This window comes from Camelus dromedarius, chromosome 16, assembly GCF_036321535.1.
Source record: "Camelus dromedarius isolate mCamDro1 chromosome 16, mCamDro1.pat, whole genome shotgun sequence".
NCBI lineage: Eukaryota > Metazoa > Chordata > Mammalia > Artiodactyla > Camelidae > Camelus > Camelus dromedarius.
In genome coordinates this window covers 11,622,529-11,647,463 of record NC_087451.1, presented here as the reverse complement: position 1 = coordinate 11,647,463, position 24,935 = coordinate 11,622,529, and the positions used below count along the sequence as shown (strand labels likewise).

General features: G+C 38.0%; 1 protein-coding gene across 1 annotated transcript; it reads right to left on the bottom strand.

The window, feature by feature from the left end:
- Positions 1 to 1,792: 1,792 nt before the first annotated feature.
- PRR11 (proline rich 11) lies at positions 1,793 to 24,859 on the bottom strand. Its single transcript, XM_010990430.3, has 10 exons — positions 24,807 to 24,859; positions 13,401 to 13,533; positions 11,696 to 11,846; positions 11,341 to 11,463; positions 8,796 to 9,053; positions 7,588 to 7,686; positions 7,119 to 7,231; positions 6,241 to 6,300; positions 6,054 to 6,150; positions 1,793 to 3,933 (listed from the first exon to the last, which is right to left on the bottom strand). The coding sequence occupies exons 2-10, from the start codon at positions 13,526 to 13,528 to the stop codon at positions 3,865 to 3,867; spliced, it is 1,098 nt and encodes a 365-aa protein (XP_010988732.2). The 5' UTR covers positions 13,529 to 13,533; positions 24,807 to 24,859; the 3' UTR covers positions 1,793 to 3,864.
- Positions 24,860 to 24,935: the final 76 nt, after the last annotated feature.

Sequence of the window (24,935 nt, the reverse complement as noted above, 5' to 3'; positions counted from 1 at the left end):
TTCTTCCTTGAAGAAATGTGGAAAGCCTTAATTCAATATTTGATTTAGGTGATTGGATGTTTGAATGTTTTGGTTTTTTAAAAAATACTCTTGGCTTTAAAGTAGAAATGGGATTAGACAGTGTGTTTAATGAGTTATTACTTGGCATGTCAAAAATGAAATAAAATAATAAAAGTCAAACAGATTAGTTACTGTGTACAGTTTTGTGCTAAATCCTTACCAAGAATTATCTCTTTTATGCATGTTTCCACTTTTACGTGAATCTTAAAAAAAAAAACCAAACCTAACATTGAAACAGAGAACAAATTGGTGGCTGTCAGAGGAGGGGATGGGGGTGGGTGGAATGGGTGATGGGTAGGAGGGGAATGGGTGAAGGTGGTCAAAAAGTACATACTTGCAGTTATATCATAAATAAATTCTGGGGATGTACAACATGGTGATTATATACAGTTAACAATACTGTATTATATGCTTGAAAGTTGCTAAGAGATACATCTTAAAAGTTCTCATCACAAGAAAAAATTGTAACCATATGAGGTAATGGATATTAACTAAATTTATTGTGGAAATCATTTTGCAATATATACATATATCAAAACATTACTTTGTATACCTCAAACTAATACAGTTATATGTCAATTATAATTATATCTCAATAAAACTGGGGAGGAAGAATTATCTCATTTAATTCTCAAAGGAAGGGAGGGGTCCTAAGCCCTGGTGATGGTGTTTTTAATATATTAAGCTGTGTTGAGCTTCCAAAAATTCTCAACCAACTCTTATTTACTAATGAGAATTTAGAAAGGAATAGAGGTGGGCTTTCAAATGTATTTTTTAAAATTTTGTCTATCCGGTTTTTATTTGTTCCCTTCTCTACTTGTATATGTCCTGACCCTCTCTCTCTTTCAAAAGCCACCTAAAATGAGAAATTGTACATGTGTATCTACATATACTGTGATTCTCATCATGTGGATTATTTGCTATGTTTAGTATGTGACTTTGCTACTATAAGATTATTTAAAAAATCCTTTGACTTATAATAAATCCAGGAAAAATAGTGTATACTAATCATATGCATTTGTATAGATTTCCCAGGTAAGCAAAATGTTGAAAAACCAAATAGAAAAGACTCTTGAAGAAAACAAGAGCAACAACCCTCATACTTTGGTGAAGGTACACAGATTGGTATAGCCACTTAAAAAACCAGTTTGACAGTATCTAGAAAATAGGTGTTTTATAACCTAGCGGTTCCACCCCTAGACATACGCACTAAAGTAACTCTTGCACAAATGTACGTTCACAAATGAATGTTCATAATGGCATGCATGGTTCATAATAACCAAAAATTGGAAGCAACCCTAATGTCCATTAACAACAGAATAAATTAATAACTCTACTCATACATCAAAAATAAATGATACATAGCATTGTGCAATAATATGGTTGAAGCTTAAATATAAATGTAGATTGAAAGAAGCCAGAAACAAAAGAATACGTAATGTTGATTCTATTTATGTAGAATTCAAAGACAAGCATAATAAGCCATAGCGTTTAGGCTTGCATATTTAGAGGGTAAAAGCAAGGAAAAGCAAGCAGATCAGTAGTTAATTCTTGAGTAAAGGGATTATGGTAAGGGAGGGAAACAGGCAGAGCTTCTAAAGACACTTAAATGTCCCTTTCTTGGGGGTTACATGAGGGTTTTAAGTTTACTAATTTATATATTTATGTCTTATGTGCTCTTCTGTATGTTGTATTTCTAGTAAAAACTATTGAAAAAAAGAAAGACCAAAGATTTTGTATTTTTCTTTATTTAGAAACATAACCAGATGTACCTTGGTTGTTTATATTCTCTGGTTGACATTCAGTCTCAAAATAAACGTTGGAAACATATGATAGCAACAATTTAATGAAGCCATAGCAATTACAGGATTCTCAAATGGGTACAAGATGAAACCTGTCATAAAAATTAGTAAAAGATGTAAGGTAGGACACATTTTAATACTGGTACAATGGTAACAGCAGCTCTACAAATGTTTATCTGTAGGATTGCTAGTTTATTTTTTAAATGAATCTTTATCTCAAAAGAAAGATCAAATCATTTAAATTAAATTGATACAAATACACAGTGGTTTATTAATATTATAAATACTACAAATGCCCCATAAAATATTGTTACAAAAACCTGTCTTATTCTCAGTGATCATTCCCTTTATTTTACATAATATAAATGTAATGAGCAGGTTTTAAAAACTTTTTCTTTGTACTAGAAGCAGATATATCTCTTAACTTCATTAGCTGTTTAATTTTCATCCACAAATATAAACATGAATGTAGATCTCAGAAAAACAAAACATTGCCCCCAGGTCTGCTTTCCAGTCTGGTGACTTTCCATAACACTCTATTTGGCATCTCAAAACTATACTTATTTGAGGAAATACGTGCATTTCTGGGAAATTGCTAAAATGCCTTTTTAGCCTAAGCTAATCAGGGGATATTTTAAGGATATTATCTATGTAGCTGCTTCCTGTCAGGCTAGAAAGTTCAGTGAAAATCTGAAACCCCTTGTTTCCTCTCCACGAGGAGCTGCTATCCTTATTCTTGGAACTGCAGTCAAAGTTATCAGCATCAAAGCTAATCCTGTGCCTTCAAAGTCACACTCACCCTAATGAGAGTTCCTCTTCCTCCAGGATATTTAGCACATTAGTGATAGGGGTTCTGACTGAAGCTGCAGTAGTATCTGATGCTAAGTAGACATGTCTGACCAACTGGGGGCTCCCAGAGATACTTGGCAACTTTGTAGGAGACTGATTGATAGGGTTGCCAAATAAAATATAAGATGTCCAGTTAAATTTGAATTTCAGATAAACAATGAATAATTTTTTAGTATCAGTAAGTTCCATGAAATATCTGGGACATACTTATACTTTATGGGACATATTTATACTTAAAAGTTACTTGTTTATCTGAAATTAAAATTTGATGAGGTGCTATGTATTTATGGTTGCTAAATCTGGCAACCTTGTACTGGCAGGAAAAAAACAAAATCCAGTGAGGTGTGCATGATTACTGTTATTGAACTAACAGGCTGTTGAGGACAGGGAGTCAAGTCTTACAGTGAACCTGCTATGGACCTAAGAGAATCCTCGGTGGGGCACTGTGGAAAATATAAGATTCATGTTGAGGTCTTTATGAAATTTATATTTAGCTGCAGGAAAGTGGGTAGCAGATAGTGAACCGAGGAATATCTCAGACTTTAGTGAGCCAAATGTAACCATCTATAGAAGAAACTAGAAATGATACATTCTAATTTTTAAGGTCACAGGGGACCTTTTGTTTCAAATCCTTTTGGAATAGTTGTGTTTGGATGGGGAATGGTCTTATCTCATAAATGCTTAGAGTGAGCAGATATAAAATCTAGAGGATCTTTTTCATTGGTCAATTTTGTAGCACTTAATGAATGCATGAGCATTACAGGCTGAAATACTTTTCAATTACCTGAGAATACCCACGATGAACGGGCACCAGGTTACTTTCTTAATGTCGTAACTGCACTTATAGAGTACAAATTAGTTATCTAGTTAAACTTGAAGAACCTCTCCAACCTAAATTGGATAATTACAGGATAAACATCACTCTGGGGATTGCATTTTCCCATCTGCTCTCTCATTGATCACATAAACTAGAAAATATCCAAATACCCACTTCATATTACAGTATATATAGTTTCCATTCATATTTTAATTCTTCAAATGAGTTATATATTAATATAATTATACATACCCAGCTACATTTTTAAAAAAAGGGCTGGAGTAGTTTTTTCTGTATATTTTATGGACCATTACATGGAATCAGGCAGAGTTGGCATCAGTTTTGTTCATCAAAGCTGCTTGTAGCAAGTGGCAGAGTTTGAGTTGGGCTTCTAGGATGAGCCAGCTATGGAAAAAAAAAAAAGGTCCTAATTATAATGTGAATTATGTTCCTGTGGCTGGCACAGCTCTCCCTCTTCCTCACTAACAGAACCCAGATTTTATGCAAGGCAGCAATGCATCCAGATTCTAAAAACCAGTTTTTCCAGCTCTCCTGATATGATCAGAAGTTCCTGGATATCACCTGTTTAAAGAGATGAAGGGTAGCTTAGCTGACACACCCTCTTGCCCTCTGCCCTTCTTATCTTGCCTACAGTGTGGACTTGAGACTTTAGGAAGTGCAGACATTCTACACCATAAGGATAAGAGCCACACATTAAGGACAGAAGCGCAGTGATGACATGGTTAAGCTGTGGTACCCGTTACGTACCATGTATTTTCTAAGATAATATGCAGAGAAGAAAAATTGGCCCTGGGGGAAAGAGTATAGCTTAAGGGGTAGAGTGCATGCTTAGCATGCACAAGGTCCTGGGCTCAATCCCCAGCACCTCCTCTAAAAATAAATAAACCTAATTACCTTCCCCCACCTAAAAAAAAAAAAAAAAAAGAAAAGAAAAGAAAAGAAAAATCAGCCCCCATTTGGTTAAGCCACTTCATTGAGATTTCTGTTACCTGCAGCCAATTCAAAGACTTAACTAATACAGTTGTTTCAGAGTTAGAGGAAAAAAGAAGTCTAAGGAGTGGGAACAGTTATTCCATGTCTAACAACAGTTTTTACAAGATATCCTCCTGGTAAGCAGACTTTGGGTAGCACCACATATGGCATAGGTCATATCTGTGACTTTTGGTTTTGTTGCTCAATACATGGGTTTATCGTTCATTATATTCTTATTTGTTTCCACGTTACCCGATCCACTGTAGTAGTTTCGGATGGGGCAGGGACAAAAAGGATCCTAGAGCTGAACAAAGAAAGAAAGGGGCTTAGTCCTTCAGTGAGGACTCTGCCTTCTCCCCACAAGCCCCCCTCCACAATTTACAGTATCACCAAGGAACGTGATCTGGGGATAGGCTCCTACTGGATGCTCCAAAAGGAGGAAAAAGGAATCTGGCCACATCTCCAAAGAAGGCCACATGGTCCTCAGGAGGGCCAGACTGGTCGGCAAGAGGGAAACCAAGCTGTTGGCAAAAGGCACTGATTTTTTCCGAGGGAACAAAGGGGGGAGAGTGTTGGGGTAGGAGAGTGTCTGCAGTGGAGTGTGTGGTGTGTCTCCTGGGCCAGAAAGGGATAGAAATTTAAGCTTCACAGCCAAAGAGACCAGCAGCCCAGTGCCCCAGCATTCTAGCAGGGGTTGTGGAAGGATGGCTGCTCCTCACAGATCTGATGATAGAGATGACTTGGAAGAAATCACACAAGGGACAGCAGATGCACTGGACTTTGGTGTTTGGATCATACATGTCAGTGGCAAAAGAGAAAGCTGCCAAGACCTTTTCCTATCAGCTCTGCAGGATGTGACTGCTATCTCCAGCTCCACCCCTGTCTCTCTAATACAGCCACACTGGCCACTTTTCAGTTCCTCAGATAGGCCATGCTCCCTCTAGCTATGAGACCCTTGCACATGCTGTTCTTTTTGCCTGAACTCTCCTCCGTGACAGCCATGGTAGGCTCATCCCCATACCCCATAGGTACAATTCCCAAGTTAATGCCTATTCAACCTTCCTCAGGGAATCCTTCCTAGATCATCCAGGCTAGATCAAGTTCCTCCAAGGGTTCCACAGAACCTTGCCCCTTTTCTTCACAGAATTTACTTCAGTGCAAAATTATTACAATTTGTGATTATTTGATTAATGCCTATTTTCCCCACTAGACTGAAAACTCCAAGACAGTAGATCTGTGTCTGTTTTTGCTTACCACTATTATACCTAGTACTCCAGCACAGTGCCTGGCCTACAGGAAGTACTTAATAAGTATTTATTAATGTAGTTAATAAACCAGACATTCATTGCTAAAGTGGAGATGATAATCCTAGCTATCTCATAGAATTTCATTAAGTCTAAATATGAAAGTGCTTTATAAAGCATAAAGAACTATTTAAAAGTTACCATTCTTTTTAAGAAAGATGCTTTAGATTATGATTCTAAAGAAATGAACTTGAAGAATAAAGAGCCAAATTTTTTTTAAAGCCTTACCTGAAATTTTCTCTTCAAGGCCCGAGTCATTACTGGGGTCAGCCCAGTTCCTGTTTCCATATTTTCTTTATTAGTAAGTGGGGTTCCACCTGGACTCCTGCAAAGGTGTTGAAAATATTAGGAGCTATGTTTTAAAGTCAACTTTTCAAATGGATTCAGAAAGCATACATTTAGGAGAGGGGATTACCTTTCTACATTGACTTTTCTAAGTAGTTTCCGCAGATCTAGCTGGCTTTTACTAGGAGTGCTGATAAGAGAAAGATACAAAAGTCAGAGCTTGCCAGATTTTATCATTTTCCCCAAAGCAAAGCAGTCATTTCTGTAGGCAACATCCTCAAAAGTAGTTTTGTTACATTTGTTACTAATTGTTACATTAACAAATAGCAGTAGATACTGAGAGGAGCAGAAGGTGATATAATGATTCTAATAAGTAATACTTTTTGCCTTAGTAATGACACATATACGAATCCATCTTAGGGAAAAAACTCAGCTATGTGCACAGATGATGGGCAAGGGTGTTTATTAAAGAGTTATAGAAATAAAAAAAAATCACAAACACCCGAAATGTCTCAGAACAGGATTTTATCTATGAAATTCACATATAATAACCTGCATCTATTGAAGTCAAAATGATGCTTTAAACTAATTTTAAATAAGGCACATTAAATAGGTATGCATAGTATGGTTATACATAGGTACACACACACATATCCTATTTCATTGATCCTAAGACACACTAGTTTTCATATTTTATTATTTCTGAAATTGTGCTGCTTTGAAAATTCTTGACAATGTTTTCCCCCCAAATCTGTTATTAAATCAATGATGTGTCTTATAATAGACAGCATCATGAAATGGAAATAATAGAGTATATGCCTAGAAAAAGACTAGAACGATAAGTAACAATATGTTAATAGTGGCTAATGCCAATGATGGGATTATTTGGATGATTTTTGGTTTTTTTCTTTAAACATTTCTGATTATACGTAACTTTTAAAGTTAGAAATGAGCAAAAAAATCATTATTTTAAGTAGCAGTATAGTCTAATATTGTGCAGTTCCTTACATTAAGACGTTTGTAACTCGAGTTGATAACACTTTAGACTTGGGCTTCAGGGTAACACGCTGCAGGTCAGAGACAGTAACTAGTGGATTTCTTTCCTTTGGTGATGGTACAAGCTTTAATCACAAAATGAGACAGTATTAAAAACACATTTAAAAATATCATTCAAAATGTAAACATACTAAAACAGTGACTGTTTGAGTGCCGAATATGTATAAGACATATCCACTTACTTTTTATTCTAAAGTGTCAAAGTATATCTCTACCTCTTCAGAGTAATGGTTGGTAGATAAAACTGCCTAATTAAATAATTTTGGGATTTACACATTTTGTTGAATAAATCCAAAACTACTCAAATAAAACAAAATATTTACTTCAGAATGGCTTCTATATATGACTTATGCTTGTTTTCCCTAAAGGGACAATGAGGTTAAAAGCTGAAGTACCACTTGTATGGTCAATGACATCTTACCTTCCTCCGTTCATCAAAACTCTGAGTCTTCTTTAATTTCACAGTCAGTAGATCTTTAACTGTTATCTGCATGGGTCCATCTTTTCTTAGTGGTCCAGCCTTAAAATATAAAGAGAGGTTAGAATTCAAATTGGAACCAGGATACCCAGTCAAATGCAAACCCAAATCTTGTTTTTAAAGACTCAGAGTTAAAAAGTAACTCTTACTTGCTCTGGGTGCCTATTGAGTTCTTTCCACTCTACCAAGGATGATCCTGTTTTTAGTACCCATGGATCCTAAGGCTACTGAAGAGTATTCGTCAAAATGTAAGGCTTTGCTAGTAAGGAAGACATGGGCTAATTTCCTGCAACCACGCATCCTCCTTAGGAGTCATGATAACACGACAAGAGTTGGAGTTCTTCAAATCAAAGTGAAGCTTTGTCTGAACTACCTAAAGAGATGGCTCAGTTCCCATGGAGCATGAATGTATACTCAGGGGGGTAGAGCTCAGTGGTAGAGCGCCTGCTCAGCACGCACAAGGTCCTAGGTTCAATCCCAGGTACCTCCCTTGACAAAAAACAACAAAAAAGTATACTCAGAGAGGTACACATTAGGGCAGGCTCTGGATTTAATTCAGCCATTTTTAAACCAAACATATTTGTAGTTGTTAAAAATAGGGCCATACCTAGTGATTCATAAATATTCTGGTCCCCTTGGCAGATAAGAAATTCTAATGGAGACTGTTTCTCCAGCTTAATGGCATTGTACTTTAGGATCCGCTAATTTCTTTCTTCCTGACTTCACTCAGTGAGCCATCTTTTTTTTTTTTTTTAACTTTTTTTATTGAGTTATAGTCATTTTACAATGTTCTGTCAAATTACAGTGTAGAACACAATTTTTCAAGCCATCTTTGTTTTCAATCTGTTTTCCTAGAGAAGTTTTCCTTTTGGTAAAAAGGTATATTAAGAATCCAACAGGAATCTCCCAATCTGCTTGGGTTTCATTCATTTATGCTTGAGAAAAAAAAAAAAAGTACTTTCATTTCTAAATTCAGCTTTCCCGAGTTCCCAGGGGACTGAGTTTTTAAATAATAATTGATATAATTAAGATACGGACTCAGAACAAAAGGTAGCTGTTCCTGTCAAAGCCCTTAGCCCAGCCTTCAAAGGCTTCCTGGCTTTAGTCCTTACACACTGACCAAAACACACCTTTACTCGTTTGCTTCTTACCTGAAGTGCTTTAGTGAGATCAGACTTTTTGAGCAGCAAAGGTGCTCTGAGTGGTGGAGGCGGAGGCAGAGGAGGGGGTGGAGGGGGTGGAGGCGGAGGAGGAGGAGGAGGATGGCTGACTGGTTGTGGCAGTGAGGGAGGAAGTCCAGCTCCGGAGTCTCCAAGGGTGGGAAGAGCACATGCAGGCACATTTATAAGTTTACCATGCACGTGACACCTTTGACCACAGCTTGGACAGCAAGAATTTTCTGAGATGGCCTGGAAGAAAACATTACATTTGGCAAGTGAATAACAAATTAATTTGGTTCTTGTGGCTGAGAGTCATCAAAAATCTTAGCTACTGTGTATTGACTGCTTTTTCAGTATAGCATGTGCTCTGTAGTATTTCCTCATTTATCACAAGCTCATTCATTCACTCACTCAGTCATTCATTCATGTATTTGTTTCTTCATGTGCTATATTGCTAGGCACTGTGGGTGCACCTGCGAGCCCTGTCTGTCACTTCATGGAACTGACAGTCCGGTGAGGAAGACATACATTAAACATACACAAACACATTCAAAACAAAACAAAACAATACTTCAATGAGAGCCGTGAAGTGTCCCGAGAGCATGAACAGCTAGAGGTCAGGGGAGTGATAGTTAGCCATGATCTCGAGGATGAATTTAGGTTTACCAGGTGAAGAAGGCAGACAGTGACTAGGGGAAGAGAGTTCCAGCAGAGGGAAAAAGAATACTTAATGCAGCCAAGGATATAGTACATTCAAGGAACTGATAAAAAGATCAAGGGGCTGGAACATGACTGCTATGAGCTGAACTGTGTCCTCTTCCCACCCCAGTTCATATGCTGAAGCCCTAACCCCGGTACCTCAGAATGTGACTTTATTTGGAGTTAGGGATTAAGAAGAAGTGATTAAGTTAAAAGGAGCCATTAGGGTGGACTCTGATCCAATCTGGCTGGTGTCCTTATAAAAGGAAGAGACTTGAACATCCAGAAGAGACACCAGCGGTGCATGTGCACAGAGAAAAGGCCATCTGCAGACACAGAACGCACGTCAAGAAAAGAGGCATTAGAAGAGACCAACCCTGCCAACATCTTGAGCCTAGACTTCTAGCCTCCAGAACTGTAAAACACATTTTTGTTGTCGAAGCCACCCAGTCTGTGGCAGCCCTAGCAAACTAATAGAATGACCCGATGAAATAAGATGGTATGTTAGTTTCCTGAGGCTGTTATGACAAATTATCACAAACACGGGGCTTGAAACAAACAAAATCCATTCTCTCACAGCCCTGGAGATTAGAAGCCTGAAACAAAGATGTCAGCAGAGCTGCACTCTCCCTCAAAGCTCTGAAAGAAGAATCTGTTTCTTGTCTCTCCCAGTTTCTCATATCCACTGGCATTCCTTGGTTTGAGGCTACATGACTCCAGTCTTTGCCTCTGTGGTCCCATTTGTCCTCCTTTTCTCTGTGTATTTTTTGTTCCGTGTCTCTTTTATAAGGACACCTGTCACTGGATTGAGGGTCCACCCAGATAATGCAGTATGATCTCATCCAAAAATCCTTAACTTGATTATATATCTGCAAAGATTCATTTCCCAAATAAGGTAACATTTACAGGTTCCATGCATTAGGATTTGGACATATCTTTTGAGGGGCCATCATTCAGCCCACTACATGGTATCTACCCCATTTCACAGATGAAGAGACTGAGGTCCGGAGTTGTGAGGTGACTTGCCATTCCTCCTCTGGTTCGATCATCTTGAGGTACAAATTCTGGAAGCAAGGGTGTAATTCCAGAAGCTTCTCTCCTTCTCTCCAAATCAATGAGCACAATGTTTACTCTTTGGGTTTTAGATACTGAAAGCAGGGGTCTTGCTTAAGGGAGTTTGGAGACGGTGATATTTACATTTTTTTTCTACCCATATCAGTCAAGAAAATAGAAACCACCCTGAGTATTTAAAAGAGGGGACATGTAATATAGGAGGTTGGTTACACTCTGACGGAGGAGCTGAGAAGCACACAGGGGACAGTGAGGCAGCCCAATGATGAGCAACAGCATAAAGCCATGAACACCCTGAGGCTAGAGGGACAAAGAGAAGGACAGTGTAATCAGATCTCTGGAGCTGGGTTAACCCAGAGAATCAAGAAACATGGTGGACTTACCCAGTGGGAGCTGGAGTCAGGGAGACAATAACAGCCATCACAGGAGAAATCACCCAGCACAGAGAACAAAGGGGAAAAACACACCCCATCCTCTCCCTCCCTCTAATCTTTCATCAGTGTCTCCCATTAGTCCAGCTCAACCAGGAGCCAGGTGACAGGGAGCTTGGGAAATGTAGCCAGCAGGGGTCAGCCCCACTGTACCCCGCAGCACAGAGCAGGGCCTCTGAAGTTTAAGGAATCGATCTGAGGGCAAACGTGCCCAGGACTAGCACTACCCTGTAGCCACTCCCCCTGCTGGTAAAAGCACACTGGGATTCCTGTGGGGCACAACCCCTTCCTTCCTTACCTAATGCTGGGTTTGTTTTTCACTTGATAATACTAACCTTCAGGGCTTCCTGGAGCTTGCATAATTCACTTTCCAAAATGCAAAACCGTTGTTTTAGGGTATGAAGTTCTCGGTGGCAGAAACGGGATGGAAAGATGCAATCTTTCAATACTTCTAAACTCTAAGATTCAAAAATAAACATGCCAGAAACCAATGAGTAACATGATAAGGACAAGAAAGTGGTGTGATGTATGTTTTTAAAGTGAAAGCAGACATGACCACACCGTTTCATCTTATGTGAGCTTAGCCTGAGTGTTTGGCTGACCTGAGCACACACACATGTGCACACATATACCAAGTGTGTAGAAAAACAGTATTGCTGAAAACACATTTGTCATTTGTCAAACCCATACCTGGGCCACGCAGTTCTGGCACCAGTTGTATAAAGACCATACTCTATTTGTCCAAAGCTTTACCGCATCTTTGATATTGGGAAATTTGAAGTTCCATGATGGTCTCAGCCAGCTTCTGCTAAGGGTTGTATCTGTTGAAGGAATAACCACTCTGTGGGAAAAACAAAACCAAACAAAGCAGAAACTCCTCAGTTGGAATAACAGCCTCTAATTAAATAATGTTAGTTTTATAGTATGACTGAGGAGCAGAGACTACTGAAAGTCAAATTCTTCATTAAATTCTAGAGTTCCAGATTCACTTATGCAACAAATATTTGTTGAATAAATAAATAGTAATAAATAAAATAAAATAGTAAAGAAATAGACATCAGAGATTTAGTAATGAACAGAATAGACAAAAACTCTGCCCTCACAGAATTTACAGTTTCATGAAAGAAAAGTAAAAATAAGTAAATAAACAACATGTGGGTTGTCAGACAGTGGAACAAATGCTAAGGAGAAAAAGATAAAGCAAGAGAGAGGGAATGTGAAATGTTGGGTGGAGGTGAAAATTTAGGGAATGTCTCACTGAGATGGTGACTTCTGAGGGGAAAAAAAAAAAAAAAAAAAAAAAAAAAAAAAAAAAAAAAAAAAAGGAAGTAAAGAAACCAGCAAAGCAAATATCTGGGAGAAAAGCATTCCAGGCAAGGGCAACAGTAAGTGCAAAGGCCCTAAGGTGGAAGCTTGCTGGAAGTGTTTGAGGAATAGGAAGGAGGCCAGATGACTAGAGTGGAAAGACTGAAAGGAAAAGGATGAAGAAATAATGTGAGTCAAACCATAAAGGCCTTTGGGGGGGGGGGGTCTTACAAAGTACTTTCATTTTTACTCTGATAGAAGAAGACCTTGGAGCATTTTAAGCAGAAGAGCTAATATGACATTATTTTAATAGGCTCACTCTGGCTGCTATGTTGAAATACATGGAAGGTGGAGCAAAGACAGAGCAGAAAGACCAGTTGGGGGCTTTTTCAATATTCAGGAGAGAGAGGAGTTAAGGATGATGTCATGGTTACTGCTTTTTGAGGGTCTGTTTGTTTTCACATTTTTTCTGTAAAGAGAGCTATAACAAAATGTATAAAGTATATTATTGTGAAACCTACTACCCTAGAGTTCATAGAACTTAGAGTCTCTTTTAATAACACATTTAAGCCTTGAATCCTAGAGAATAAATGACCAAACTTCACCAAAATGAAGATTTAAATTCTAGTCCTATTCCCCTCTTTTCATCACAAGTATATTACAGTGGGTGGGAAGAGATAAATTGGGAGTTCGAGATTTGCAAATACAAACTACTACATATAAAAATAGATAAAAGACAAAATTTTTCTGTATAGCACACAGAACTATATTCAATATGTTATAGTAACCTTTAATGAAAAAGAATATGAAAATGAATATATGTACGTATATGTATGACTGAAACATTATGCTATACACCAGAAATTAATACACTATAACCGACTATACTTCAATTAAAAAATAAATAAGTAAGTAAATAAATGAAACAAGTATATTACAAATGTTGCACAGGACAATGCAAAAAGCATTCTTTGTTTATCTAAAATTCAAATTTAATTGGGCATTCTATATTTTTATTTGCTCAATCTGGTAACTTGTTCCTAAATTGATTAGGTTTTTAATATTTTCTCTGTTCCACATTATGCCTTACCTTTCTGGTGAGGGTGGCGGAGGAGGAGGTGTAATCAGCTTAGACTGAAAGTAAGAAGCTTCTTTTCTTTTGAATAACCTTTTAGCTTTGGCTTTTAGTTTTCTTCTTCTTTGCTTGAACTTGGGCATGATTTCTGTAGAGAAAATTTGTTTTTACATTTTTTATTGAAGAATAATACACACACATAGGAAATACAGAAGTTTTGACTGTATAGTTCAACGAATTATCACAAAGGGAACACACCCTTGTAACCATTGCCTTGGTGAGGAAATAGGTCATCACTAGCAACCCAGAACTCCCTTGAACTGGTGGAAAATTTAAACCCAGATTTAAACTGTCTCTAGAGACACCTTGGCTTTGGCATTATATTGCTCTGTAATTTTGTTTTGCTTGTTTGGCTTTTCTTCATTAAGACAAGTGAATTTTCCTTTCTTTATAATGAAATCGAGCAGGGGAAATGCAAATCAAAATTACAATGAGGTATTACTTCACACCAGTCAGAATGGCCATCAGTAAAAAGTCTACAGGTAGTAAATGCCGGAGAGGGTGTGGAGAAAAAGGAACCCTCCTACACTGTTGGTGGGAATGTAAATTGGTGTAGCCACTATGGAGAACGGTATGGAGGTTCCTTAAAAAAATAAAAATAGAATGACTCTATGATCCAGCAACCTTACTCCTGGGCATATGTCTCAGGAGAAAATTAGATAAAACTAATTTGAAAAAATATATGTTCATAGCAGCACTATTTACAATAGCCAAGTCATGGAAGCAACCTAAATGTCCACTGACAGATGACTGGACAAAGAAGATGTGATTTTATACACACACACATGCGCGTGCGTGCATGTGCGTGTGTGCAGAATATTTCTCAGCCATAAAAAAGAATGAAAATTTGCCATTTGCAACAATGTGGATGGACCTAGATGGTATTATGCTTAGTGAAGTAAGTTGGAGAAAGACAAACACTGTATGTATGGAAATACAAATACAAATACTGTAGGGACTTAAGAGATAATCATATTAAGTGAAGTATATCAGACAAAGAAAGAAAAATATCATATATCACTTGTATGTGATATCTTAATAAAATGAGACAAATGAATTTATTTACAAAACAGAAATAAACTCACAAATATAGAAAACAAACTTTGGTTACCAATGGGGAAGGAAGGAAGGGATAAATTATGGGTTTGGGATTAACATATACACACTATTATATATAAAATAGACAGACAACAAAGACCTACTGTGTAGCACAGGGACCTGTATTCAGTAATCTTGTAATAATCTATAATGGAAAAGAATCTGAAAAAATACACACACACACGTATATTTGAATCACTTTGCTGTATACTTGAAACTAACACAATGTAAGTCAACTATACTTCAATAAAAAAAAGATAAGAAATAAAGAACCCAAGCAGGACCTTGCAGGGCCTCCCCAGTACAGAAGCCCTTCCATGTCCCCTTGTTTGTTGTCTTTTAGGTCTTCCCTAAGTTCCAAAGAGCAGACTCAAGCAGTTACAAACTAGAGAGGTGAGGGTATGCAGAAACAAAGGAAAAGAGTCAAGTGGGAAAAGTAATGTTAGTTTAAACAATCTTCCAGAGATAAAACAGTCACAGGACTCCTAGTTCCTCCTCAAGGGATATACATAACAATGTGATGCATATCTTCGAGTTGTGCAGAAACTAAGACTACAGCCAAGACTGGTTGGAACCACAATGTTGGTGATTAAGATTCCCAAAACATCACGCTGTTCCCTTACCACCAACCAGTCAGAAGGAAGTCCACCAGAAGATCACACATCCTGTGACCTCCACCCCTAATTTTCCCTTTAAAAATCCTTGCTTGAAGGCCATCAAGGAGTTCGGGTCTTTTGAGCTCTAGCTGCCCTTTCTCCTTGCTTGATGCCCTGCAAATAAATGTTGTACCTTCCTTCACTACAACTGGTGTCAGTAGATTAGCTTTGCTGTGCGTTGGGAAAGTGGACCCAAGTTTGGTTTGGTAACAATAACAGAGAAGATGGTTATAGCTGGGTTACATAAGTTATTAAAAACAAGTGAGTTCCTTTGCCACTAACATTTACTGAGCATCAACTGTACTAGGTGGAATTGGTAGTGAAAGAAACAAAATTAACCATTTTTGAATGCTCATTTACTTTTAGGCACCTTCACATACATTTTCTCAGTGAGTCATTTTCATGCAGGATATTTTCCCTGAGGAAGAGGATTTTTATTTCCATTTTTACATAGGAATAAACTGAAGCTTAGAAAGATGAGATGATTTGCCTGAGTAACGCAATAAAGTATGAAGTCTAGGTTTGTAATTCTCCCAAGACCACGTTCTTCCTAATACACTGTGGTGCAATAGTAGAATAGGAGATATACAATGTAATAACAATGACTCCAAATCTAAGATATGGGTGTTTCAAAATGCTTATTTTAAACCACTATGAGATACTTAACTAGTATATTTAAATTTTAATCCAGATGCTTTTCTGAAGAAAATTAAGTCCGAGCTGGTTTGATGTGAAGAGGGTCTTTGCTGGTTTTCGTTGTTGCTACCTGAGGAACAAAGATGTCCTTATTCAAGTAGCAGAACTGAAAAATGGTCTCAAGGGCTGGGCCTCCTTCTCTTCAAACTTACATTTGAATAGGAACAATCGGCTTTTAAAATGCACATTCATTCCACTTTTGTTCACCCTGCAATCTTCCTGCACTTGGTATGCAGCACTAGGCTTGCTCAGTTTTCAGATTCCAAGGGCTGGAGAACCTCCCCCAACCCTGCGTGGGTTGTAAAAACTAAGAAAGGTTTTAGCTCCAAGAGCACTGGACTTGCGGAGGGCACTCTTCATGGAAATGGATGACAGACTGTACATCAACAGCCCTTCTAGGAGTAAAGGTTCTTCATAGTATTTTATTTAACTAATTGCCAGGCCTCAAATTAACAGAGTGTTTTTCTTAATTGTTCTTAGAGGCTAGGTAGACATACCACAGAAATAGTTAGCAGACTTCACTTATATTTACCATTTTCCCTTCCTGCTGAAATTATGAAGGAAGGCTGAGCAGGGATTATTAAACACAAGGGATGTCTAAAGGATTGATTGATTGAAAACAAACAAACAAAAAACACTTAAAGTAACACAAAAGAAAAATACTCTGAAATAAAGATATTTAGGAAAGCCTCAGGAAGTAACAAAATTGTAGTTGCCTGGAAAAGAAGTTAAACCTCATCAAATGCATAACCAAGACTGCCTATGAAGAAAAGTCACTGGAAACCTCTATCCAAAGCACAGACTTAACTGAGATGCCCAGAATCTGAGATTTCCATGGTAACATCCCCTTGTCTTCTATCTGCCCCTTTGCAGCCCTCCCCTCTTCTGTTCTCTCTCTCTCTCTTTGAAGTCTTTTGTTAGAGATCAAATGGACAGAGAGACCAGACCTCCTGCTCCCTTTTCTCTGTATTTATCAATCTCTCAGTTATGAAAATAGACTTTAAAAAGGAGCTGGACAATCCGGTTCAACTTGGGGGAGTGACTCTGTACCTTAACCTCCACTCCAATAAGATGCTGGGGTTGGCACCAACTAGTACATTTTTAGGAAGTCTGTGAGTCAGTTGTTAAACAAATCTAGTGTTCAAATTAAATTATACGAACTATACAATTAGATAATTTATATTTTATAAGGAAACAAGTACACAAAACTCACCACTTCCTTGTGGGATCTGGTGGGCTGGGTTTGTGGGCAATAAAAGAATGTACTAGAGACAAAGGAGGGGAATAGTAAAGTTTATTAGGTACACTGCCAGAGACAACAGCGGGCCACACAGATGGGAGGTGCCTGTGTGCCCCAAAGGTGAAAGCTTAGGGTCTTTTATGGGGAAGGGGCTGGTGAACACAGGGAGCTGCATGATCAGCTTGTGCACAGGTTTCTGACTGGTTGTAGGTGAAGTAAGAAAGTTAGAATCTGTGAAGGGGCAGTGGGATTTATGACTCTGATAAGGTAGACATGGTTGAAACCAACCAGCCTGAGTTATTGTGGGATTAGGCATTACCTAGGGCCATTCATTCTGCCAGGGCAAACACATGTCAGAAAAGAACATACTTTATCTTCTGAGGGACTGCAGGTGGACATCTGGGAGCCCAGGAATGGGGGTTGCTGGACTTTGAAGGATGCCAGTTTGTCCCACATTCCTAATTATTTACTATGCTGTATGCTCTTGAGGTTTTTTGTTTGTTTGTTTTACCTTATTGTGAAAATGCTATAGAATGGTGTATAGTAATTTCTTATTTTTTTCCCAACTCCCCATTCAGTCAATTCACACTGGAAACTTGAAATTGGCCTTGATGGGAGTATTTACACCATGTATACTACAAAACACTACAAATTAGGACTTGATTTATTATTTTTTTGATTGTCAAGAAAATGATGAAAAAAATGTTAATAGGTCTGACTAAACTTAAAAGTGTACCCTGTATGTAGTAGTTACATTGTGAACAGCACAAAAAAAAAAATCAAGGAATATTATTCCAGTATTTGAAAACCATTATCTGATTCATCAAAGAAGTTGCTTACTGAAGTGAAGTTCCAATGTAAATCTCTGTGTTTTGCTTTTGTCTCACTCCAGAGTAAATGAAAATATCAACCAACATTTACATCAGGACCAAGCTTGTTCATAAATTGCAACCATATGTTGGTTACAAATATAAGAAGTCTATTAAAAAAAAATCAATAATAGCATTCAGTGAGACTCAACTGGTTACATGAAATTTATAAGAGTGTTATACATTTTATTGTTGTTTATAATAATGATGTTATATACTTTATTAGTATGTAATATCAGCAAATTTATAATAAAATTATGCATGTACATGTATTAAACATTTATTAGCACACTATTGCTCTACTCTCTTCTGAAACATCATAAAAAGGCAGTAAAGAAATAAAAAAGGCATGAACCCATAGGACAAAGAATGGGTGCAGACACTATAGTGGATGATAGATATCAACTAAATTGTGGAAAATGGAAAGCAGTGGTAACTGACTTGGCAGAGCAGAGGAAAAGCTGAGGCTTGACTGCCTGGTAGGGAAGCCAGGAGGAAATAAGACAAGTCCCAGAACTTTGAGAAGATCCAGGACTTGAAAGCACTTGGTACTTTTGAAGGATTGGGGTAGGGCTTAAACTGGACTGATTAGAAGTCTTCATAAGGATTGGATAGGCCTTTGACGGTCTGCCCTCCAGTCCTTGGAGCCTGGCTTTCATTTCTTGGACAGGTTTATTCTCTGGAGAAGTTGAACCTAGAGGGACTGAATTCTGGGCCACCAAGCATAGCATGGTCACGTGTCTATCACTATGCAGAAGACATGGAATGATTTTGAACCAAAAAATGAGACATTCAATTCCCTTCCTCAGCTCTCAACTCCCAAAACACAGGGCACCAGGTTTAATTCCCTGCCTCAAACCCCTACACCTCTCATTCAGCCTCGAGGAGATCAGAGGATTCTTCTCCAGGGAAATTGGCTGGCCAAGAAAAGAGACCTACAGATATTGACATTTGGGTTCTACCAAAAATGGCCAAAGAGATTCTAAAAGCTTCCAGAGACAAAACACAATTTAGATACAGAGGACTGAGAACAGAATGACCTCAGATTTCAACAACCACACGGCAATTCTGAAGGAAAATGTTTATCATCCAAAAATTCTATACCTGGCCAAACTTACAGTCAGTCAAGTGTGAAGAAAGAAGATCAATAATGGAAATTTCCAGGATAATGGTAACCACAAATCCCAGGAAGACAGCTTTGCAGCAAACCAGGGGTAGGGGTCAGCAAACCTTTCCTGTGAAGGGCCAGATAATAAATATTTTAGGGTTTGGAAGCCATCTGGTCTGTTACAGCCACTCAACTCTGCCAGTGTAGCATCAAAACAGCCATTAGTCAAGGCTTTAATGATTATGGGTGGGTTCCAATAAATTTTACTTATGGCCACTGAAATTTGAATTTCAGAGAATTTTCATGTGCCACAAAACATTATTCTTTCGATTTTTTTCCAGTTATTACAAATTGTAAAAACCATTCTTAGCTCATGAGACCTATAAAAACAGTGGTTTGCTGACACCTGACTTAACACACAGCTAGTAAAGTGAGCAAGAGTAACAGAGGGCTTCAGTAGGGAAAAAAACAAAGAAAGAAATTACCTAGTGTGTTTGGCCATTCTGAGCAGTTTACTGTTTTTCTGTAAAGTTAGGGCCAAATTCCTGGTAAGTGCTTAAAAAAATCAGTGTATAAAAATGTCTAGAAAAAAAGTTGTACAAGAAACGAAATCATAGTTCAGCTGTTACACAATATTTTATAGTTTAAATATTGAATGTTTACTTAACTAAAAATTATGATATAGGTATATTGGGAAGATGGAAAGAAAGTGGAAATCAGCAGTTGTCTAAATTTATATACTGTTTAACCTTGTGGGGGGGGGGAAAGAAATAGTATTGTTATGGCAACGATAGGCCAGCCAAGAAACAAGCACCACTCGGAGGGTTGGAGTACTCAGATTACGCCAGCGGGCTCAGAGGGGCTTCAGTTCCGAAGCTCTGAGCCCCTCCAAAACGTGTGCATGAAGTTTTATAGGGTTAATTACAAGCTTGGGGTATTCGGCCAATAGGCATGGAACAGCTTTAGCAGTATTATCACAAAAGCAGAGGCAGGGAGGCAGCAAACCGCCATTCCAAGGCCAGATATGTCTTTTTGAAATTCCAGCTGGCTAGCAAAAAACAAAAACAAAAACAAAAACAAACAAACAAAAAACCATGAGCAGGGAATCAGCAAACTGACACTTAATAACTTAGATTTATGAGTTAGCCCAGTAAAACTCAGATCAGTAATCTGACAATTGTTAAATTTAGATTTACGAGTTAGGCCCAGCCCGCTTTTCCTTCACATTATAACTATGTTACTTAGAAACAGGGAGGTAAATGCCAGAAACAATGACAAAAGTGGATAGTGTTGCCTTTGGCAGGTGGGAGTCAGGATTATAGAGAGAGGATTCAGATGACTATCATTTTTTGTTTGTTTGTTTCTAAGTATAGAATAAATGTTGTAGTAGTATTTGACAGTCAACCTGGAAAAATAAGAGTACCACCCTTCTACGACAACCTACGGAATGGCAGAAAAGTTTTGCAAATGAAACCGACAAAGGCTTGATCTCCAGGGTATATAAGCAGCTCATACGCCTTAATAAGAAAAAAAACAAACAACCCAATCCCAAAATGGTCAAAAGACCTAAACAAGCAATTCTCCAAGGAAGAAATACAAATGATCAATAGGCACATGAAAAATGCTCAATATCACTAATTATCAGAGAAATGCAAATCAAAACTACAATGAGGTATCACCTCACACCAGTCAGAATGGCCATCATTCAAAAGTAGTAGTTTGCTACTACACAAATGACAAATGCTGGAGAGGCTGTGGAAAAAAGGGAACCCTTCTACACTGCTGGTGGGAATGCAGTTTGGTGCCGCCACTGTGGAAAACAGTATGGAGATTCCTCAAAAGAGTAGGAATCGACTTACCATATGACCCAGGAATCCCACTCCTGGGCATATATCCAGAAGGAACCCTACTTCAGGATGACACCTGCACCCCAATGTTCATAGCAGCATTATTTACAGTAGCCAAGACATGGAAACAGCCTAAATGTCCATCAACAGATGACTGGACAAAGAAGATGTGGTGTATTTATACAATGGAATACTATTCAGCCATAAAAACTGACAACATAATGCCATTTGCAGCAACATGGATGTTCCTGGAGAATGTCATTCTGAGTGAAGTAAGCCAGAAGGAGAAAGAAAAATACCACATGAGATCGCTCATATGTGGAATCTAAAAAACAAAACAAAACAAACAAACAAAAAACATAAATACAAAACAGAAACGGACTCACAGACATAGAATACAAACTTATGGTTGCCAAGGGGGTGGGGGGTGGGAAGGGACAGACTGGGATTTTAAAATGTAGAATAGATAAACAAGATTATACTGTATAGCACAGGGAAATACATACAAGATCTTGTGGTAGCTCACAGTGAAAATAAAATGTGACAATGAATACATATATGTTCATGTGTAACTGAAAAATTGTGCTCTACACTGGAATTTGACATAACATTGTAAAATGACTATAACTCAATAAAAAAAATGTTAAAAAAAAGAGTACCACTCTCTGGCAAGGGGGTGGGTATAGCTCAGTGGTAGAGTGTGTGCTTAGCCCAGGGTCTTCCATTTAAAAAAAAAAAAAAAAAAAGAATACCACCACTGTGAAACTGGGCCATCTCTTTCTAACCCTTTCCTGGTGATTATTCCAGTGCCCATGCATTCTAATTTCTAAAGAGTTCTACATAATCTGATATACGTCATTTTGCAAATTATTTTTTAATGAAAAGTATCTAGGAACTAAATCATATTTTCTCTTCTCTCTTCTTTGTGTATGTGTCCTGGGCGCTGGGTCATTATTACTTGTATAGCCTTCTAATTAAACACAGTAATTGACACATACAGAGAATTAAGAGAATATGTCAAATCTGTCAGAATAGGAAGATGCAGTCTGTGATAATTCCTAGGTTAACATTATATTCAACAATAATCATAGCTCTTCTAGAAATGAAAGATAACGAGTTCCTACCTCAAACAGGACAGGACTGAGCAAGATAAGGCTTGTTCTATTATCATTCCTTTATTAAAAGCTTTAGATACTCTTCAGAGTTTAACTATCCAATTTAAAGGGTATAGAGCAATCTTTATCCAGGTTAAAAGAATAATGAGAAAGACAAATTCTTTTTCTAGATTAGGTGGGATTACAATAGTTAACACTAGATAGAAGCTCATTCTTTCATGATTCCTCTAAGCAGTTTTTCTTTTTTTTTAAATTGAAAAAGACATTTCCTTCCTTTTTACTTGCCTTGAGGAAATTAGGATACTCACTGTAGAATACAATAAAGTAAATATATATATACTATTTATATACATGAATCAGAAATATTTCTCCCATTAATTACTCCTATCCCTTCTCCTTACCAGCCCTCTTCTAACTTCCTCTAACTTCAGCTACCTTCACCATCTTTCCGTGCGCTCTCCTGTTTTTCTCTTTCGATATAATCGATTTCCCCCAACTCTTTTAATTTTGAAAAATCTCAAACCTTGAGAAAATTTATAAGAATAGTATAATTAACACTCATATATCATTCATTTAGATTCACCAATTGTTATCTGTTAGTTATCTCTCTGTATAGGTCACAGCCAAACTTCGTTTCCTTTTGTTTGGCCTCACTTCATAGGGCACCCACGGACTTGCATTCAGTAACAATACCTTTCAAAGCTTTTCACAATTTAGCTCTAATGGTCCTTTGCAGCCTCCTTTCTTTCAATGATTAGCAGTTTGTACTTCAGGAATGCCAAACACCAAGTATTTCCTATAGCGTTACCAGCCTTTCCCCCTGTTTGGGGTATCCTCCGCCAGGTCTACTTATATAGCCATCCAGCTTCTGGTACTTTTTCTCACAGGTATTTGTTGAGTGATCATAAGCCACCAATTACTAAGGTAGGTGCTGGGATACAATTCGAAGCACGATCAACATAGTGTCTGTCTTTATGGAATGTATACTGACTGAAATATCTCTTTTGTGTTTCTATAGCACTTACTGTAACATTTATTATACTGGATTGTAATTTTTGTTTGCATGTTTGTCACCTGGCTAGATGGTGAACTTTTCAAGGGTAGGATGAATTTTATTCATCTGTTTCCCCAGGACCTAGAGTATAGCAGGCATTAAATAATGTTTCATCCAATAAATGCATGAGCGAAAGAAATCACATCTGCTAAGTGTTAGCCAGCAAGGGTTCTCCATTTTATTTAAGGAATCTGCTTTAATAGAATTACATTCTGGAAAATCTCTTGGTAAGGGAGGTTTTTAGTTTTTCAAAACATAACACAACTTCATATGGTTAAAGGATGGATCCAAAACTACTACCAGTAGGAAGATGCAATAAATAATAGTGTAAGAACTACAATCCTCTGCAAGAACTGGCACTGCTGCTTCTATTAAAACTCCATCCTGTGATATGGAAAGTGATTTTGGTCAGGGGGCACTTCCAAAGCTGTAGCAGCAACACAGATTGAAACCAAGTCATATGACTCATTTTAATTAAAGCTAATGCCGAGGTTTTTGTTCTTTTGTTTTTGTTTTTGTTTCCTTTTGGCCTACCCAATAGCTGTCTGATGACATGTTCACCTAATCAATAATGAGTAATGAAGGTACAGTGCTTTGAGCCACAGCTCTTCCATAAACATCACTGTTTATGTGCTGTTTTGAGTTACCCATCTTCCGGGATAAAATGACCTTTACAGATTATGTTGACAAGACCCCTGGTCACAGACCACTGGACCAAAGACAAGGAGACCTAGATAGTTAAGATGATTAACCCCAGCTCCTTTTTCTTCCCCTTTTAAAACTCCAAACTCAGACACCAAGTTGGAGTGGATCTAAGACTTGTCTCACACTTCCTTGCTTGGTGCCCTGCAATAAAATTCTTATTTGCTGTAAACTTCCACTATCAGAGCTTGGCTCTCAGCACTGCCAGCACAAGAGCTTTTGGCTGGGCTTGTGAGCCAAACAATTCCATTTCTTACAGTCTCCCACAAACAGCTTTCAGTCAATTAATCAGTTTCCATAACCAGTTCAACTAATTCCTCTTGAACATCCATAGGGCTATTTCTGGTACTTATATTTAATTTCAACTTCATGTTGTGTAACATTGCTTTTGTAGTTCCTGTCTTGTTTCTCTAAAGAGACTGTAGCTCCCTAAAGCTTAGTCCAGCAGAGTGCTAGGCACATAGTAAAAAAGCACATTTTAAAAATTGACACCCTCAAAGAAAATCGGACGATATTAAGACTATACAAGAAACATAGTACTACTCCCAGTCAAGAAATGTACGCTCTCTAATGTGCATAAGAATCACGGTGATGGGGAGGCGATCTTGCTAAAATGCATATTCTGATTCAGTATGTCTGGGTAGAGCCATATAATTTGCAATTTTAACCTGGGCCAAGTGAAGCAGATGTTGTTGGTCCGCAGACCACATTTTGAGTAGTAAAAATGTACAGGGATGTGCAAAAGGAAAGCAGATTCTTTGCTCCAAAACAGATTTTGCAGAGCGTTAATTAGATATAAGTATGATTTAGGGTGGAGCCTGGCGGAGCACTCCTTGCCCAACCCTAAAGCGCCCCATCTCCCCTCTGAGACCAGCCAAACTTTCCACCTCCATAAACCGTAAGAACACAAGCAACAAGAAGCCCAGCTACGGAAAATAACAGCCCAGGTAACAAAGGAAGATCTCTCTGCACTTACTAGTCTAAGAGCCCGGGGATTCGATGGAGTCCCGGCAGTGGCTTCTCCTTCGCCATAAAGAAAAATTCAAAATTAAAACCTTACGGTGGAGGAACCAATCATAGCCTTGGTTTCTCTACCATTCGCTCT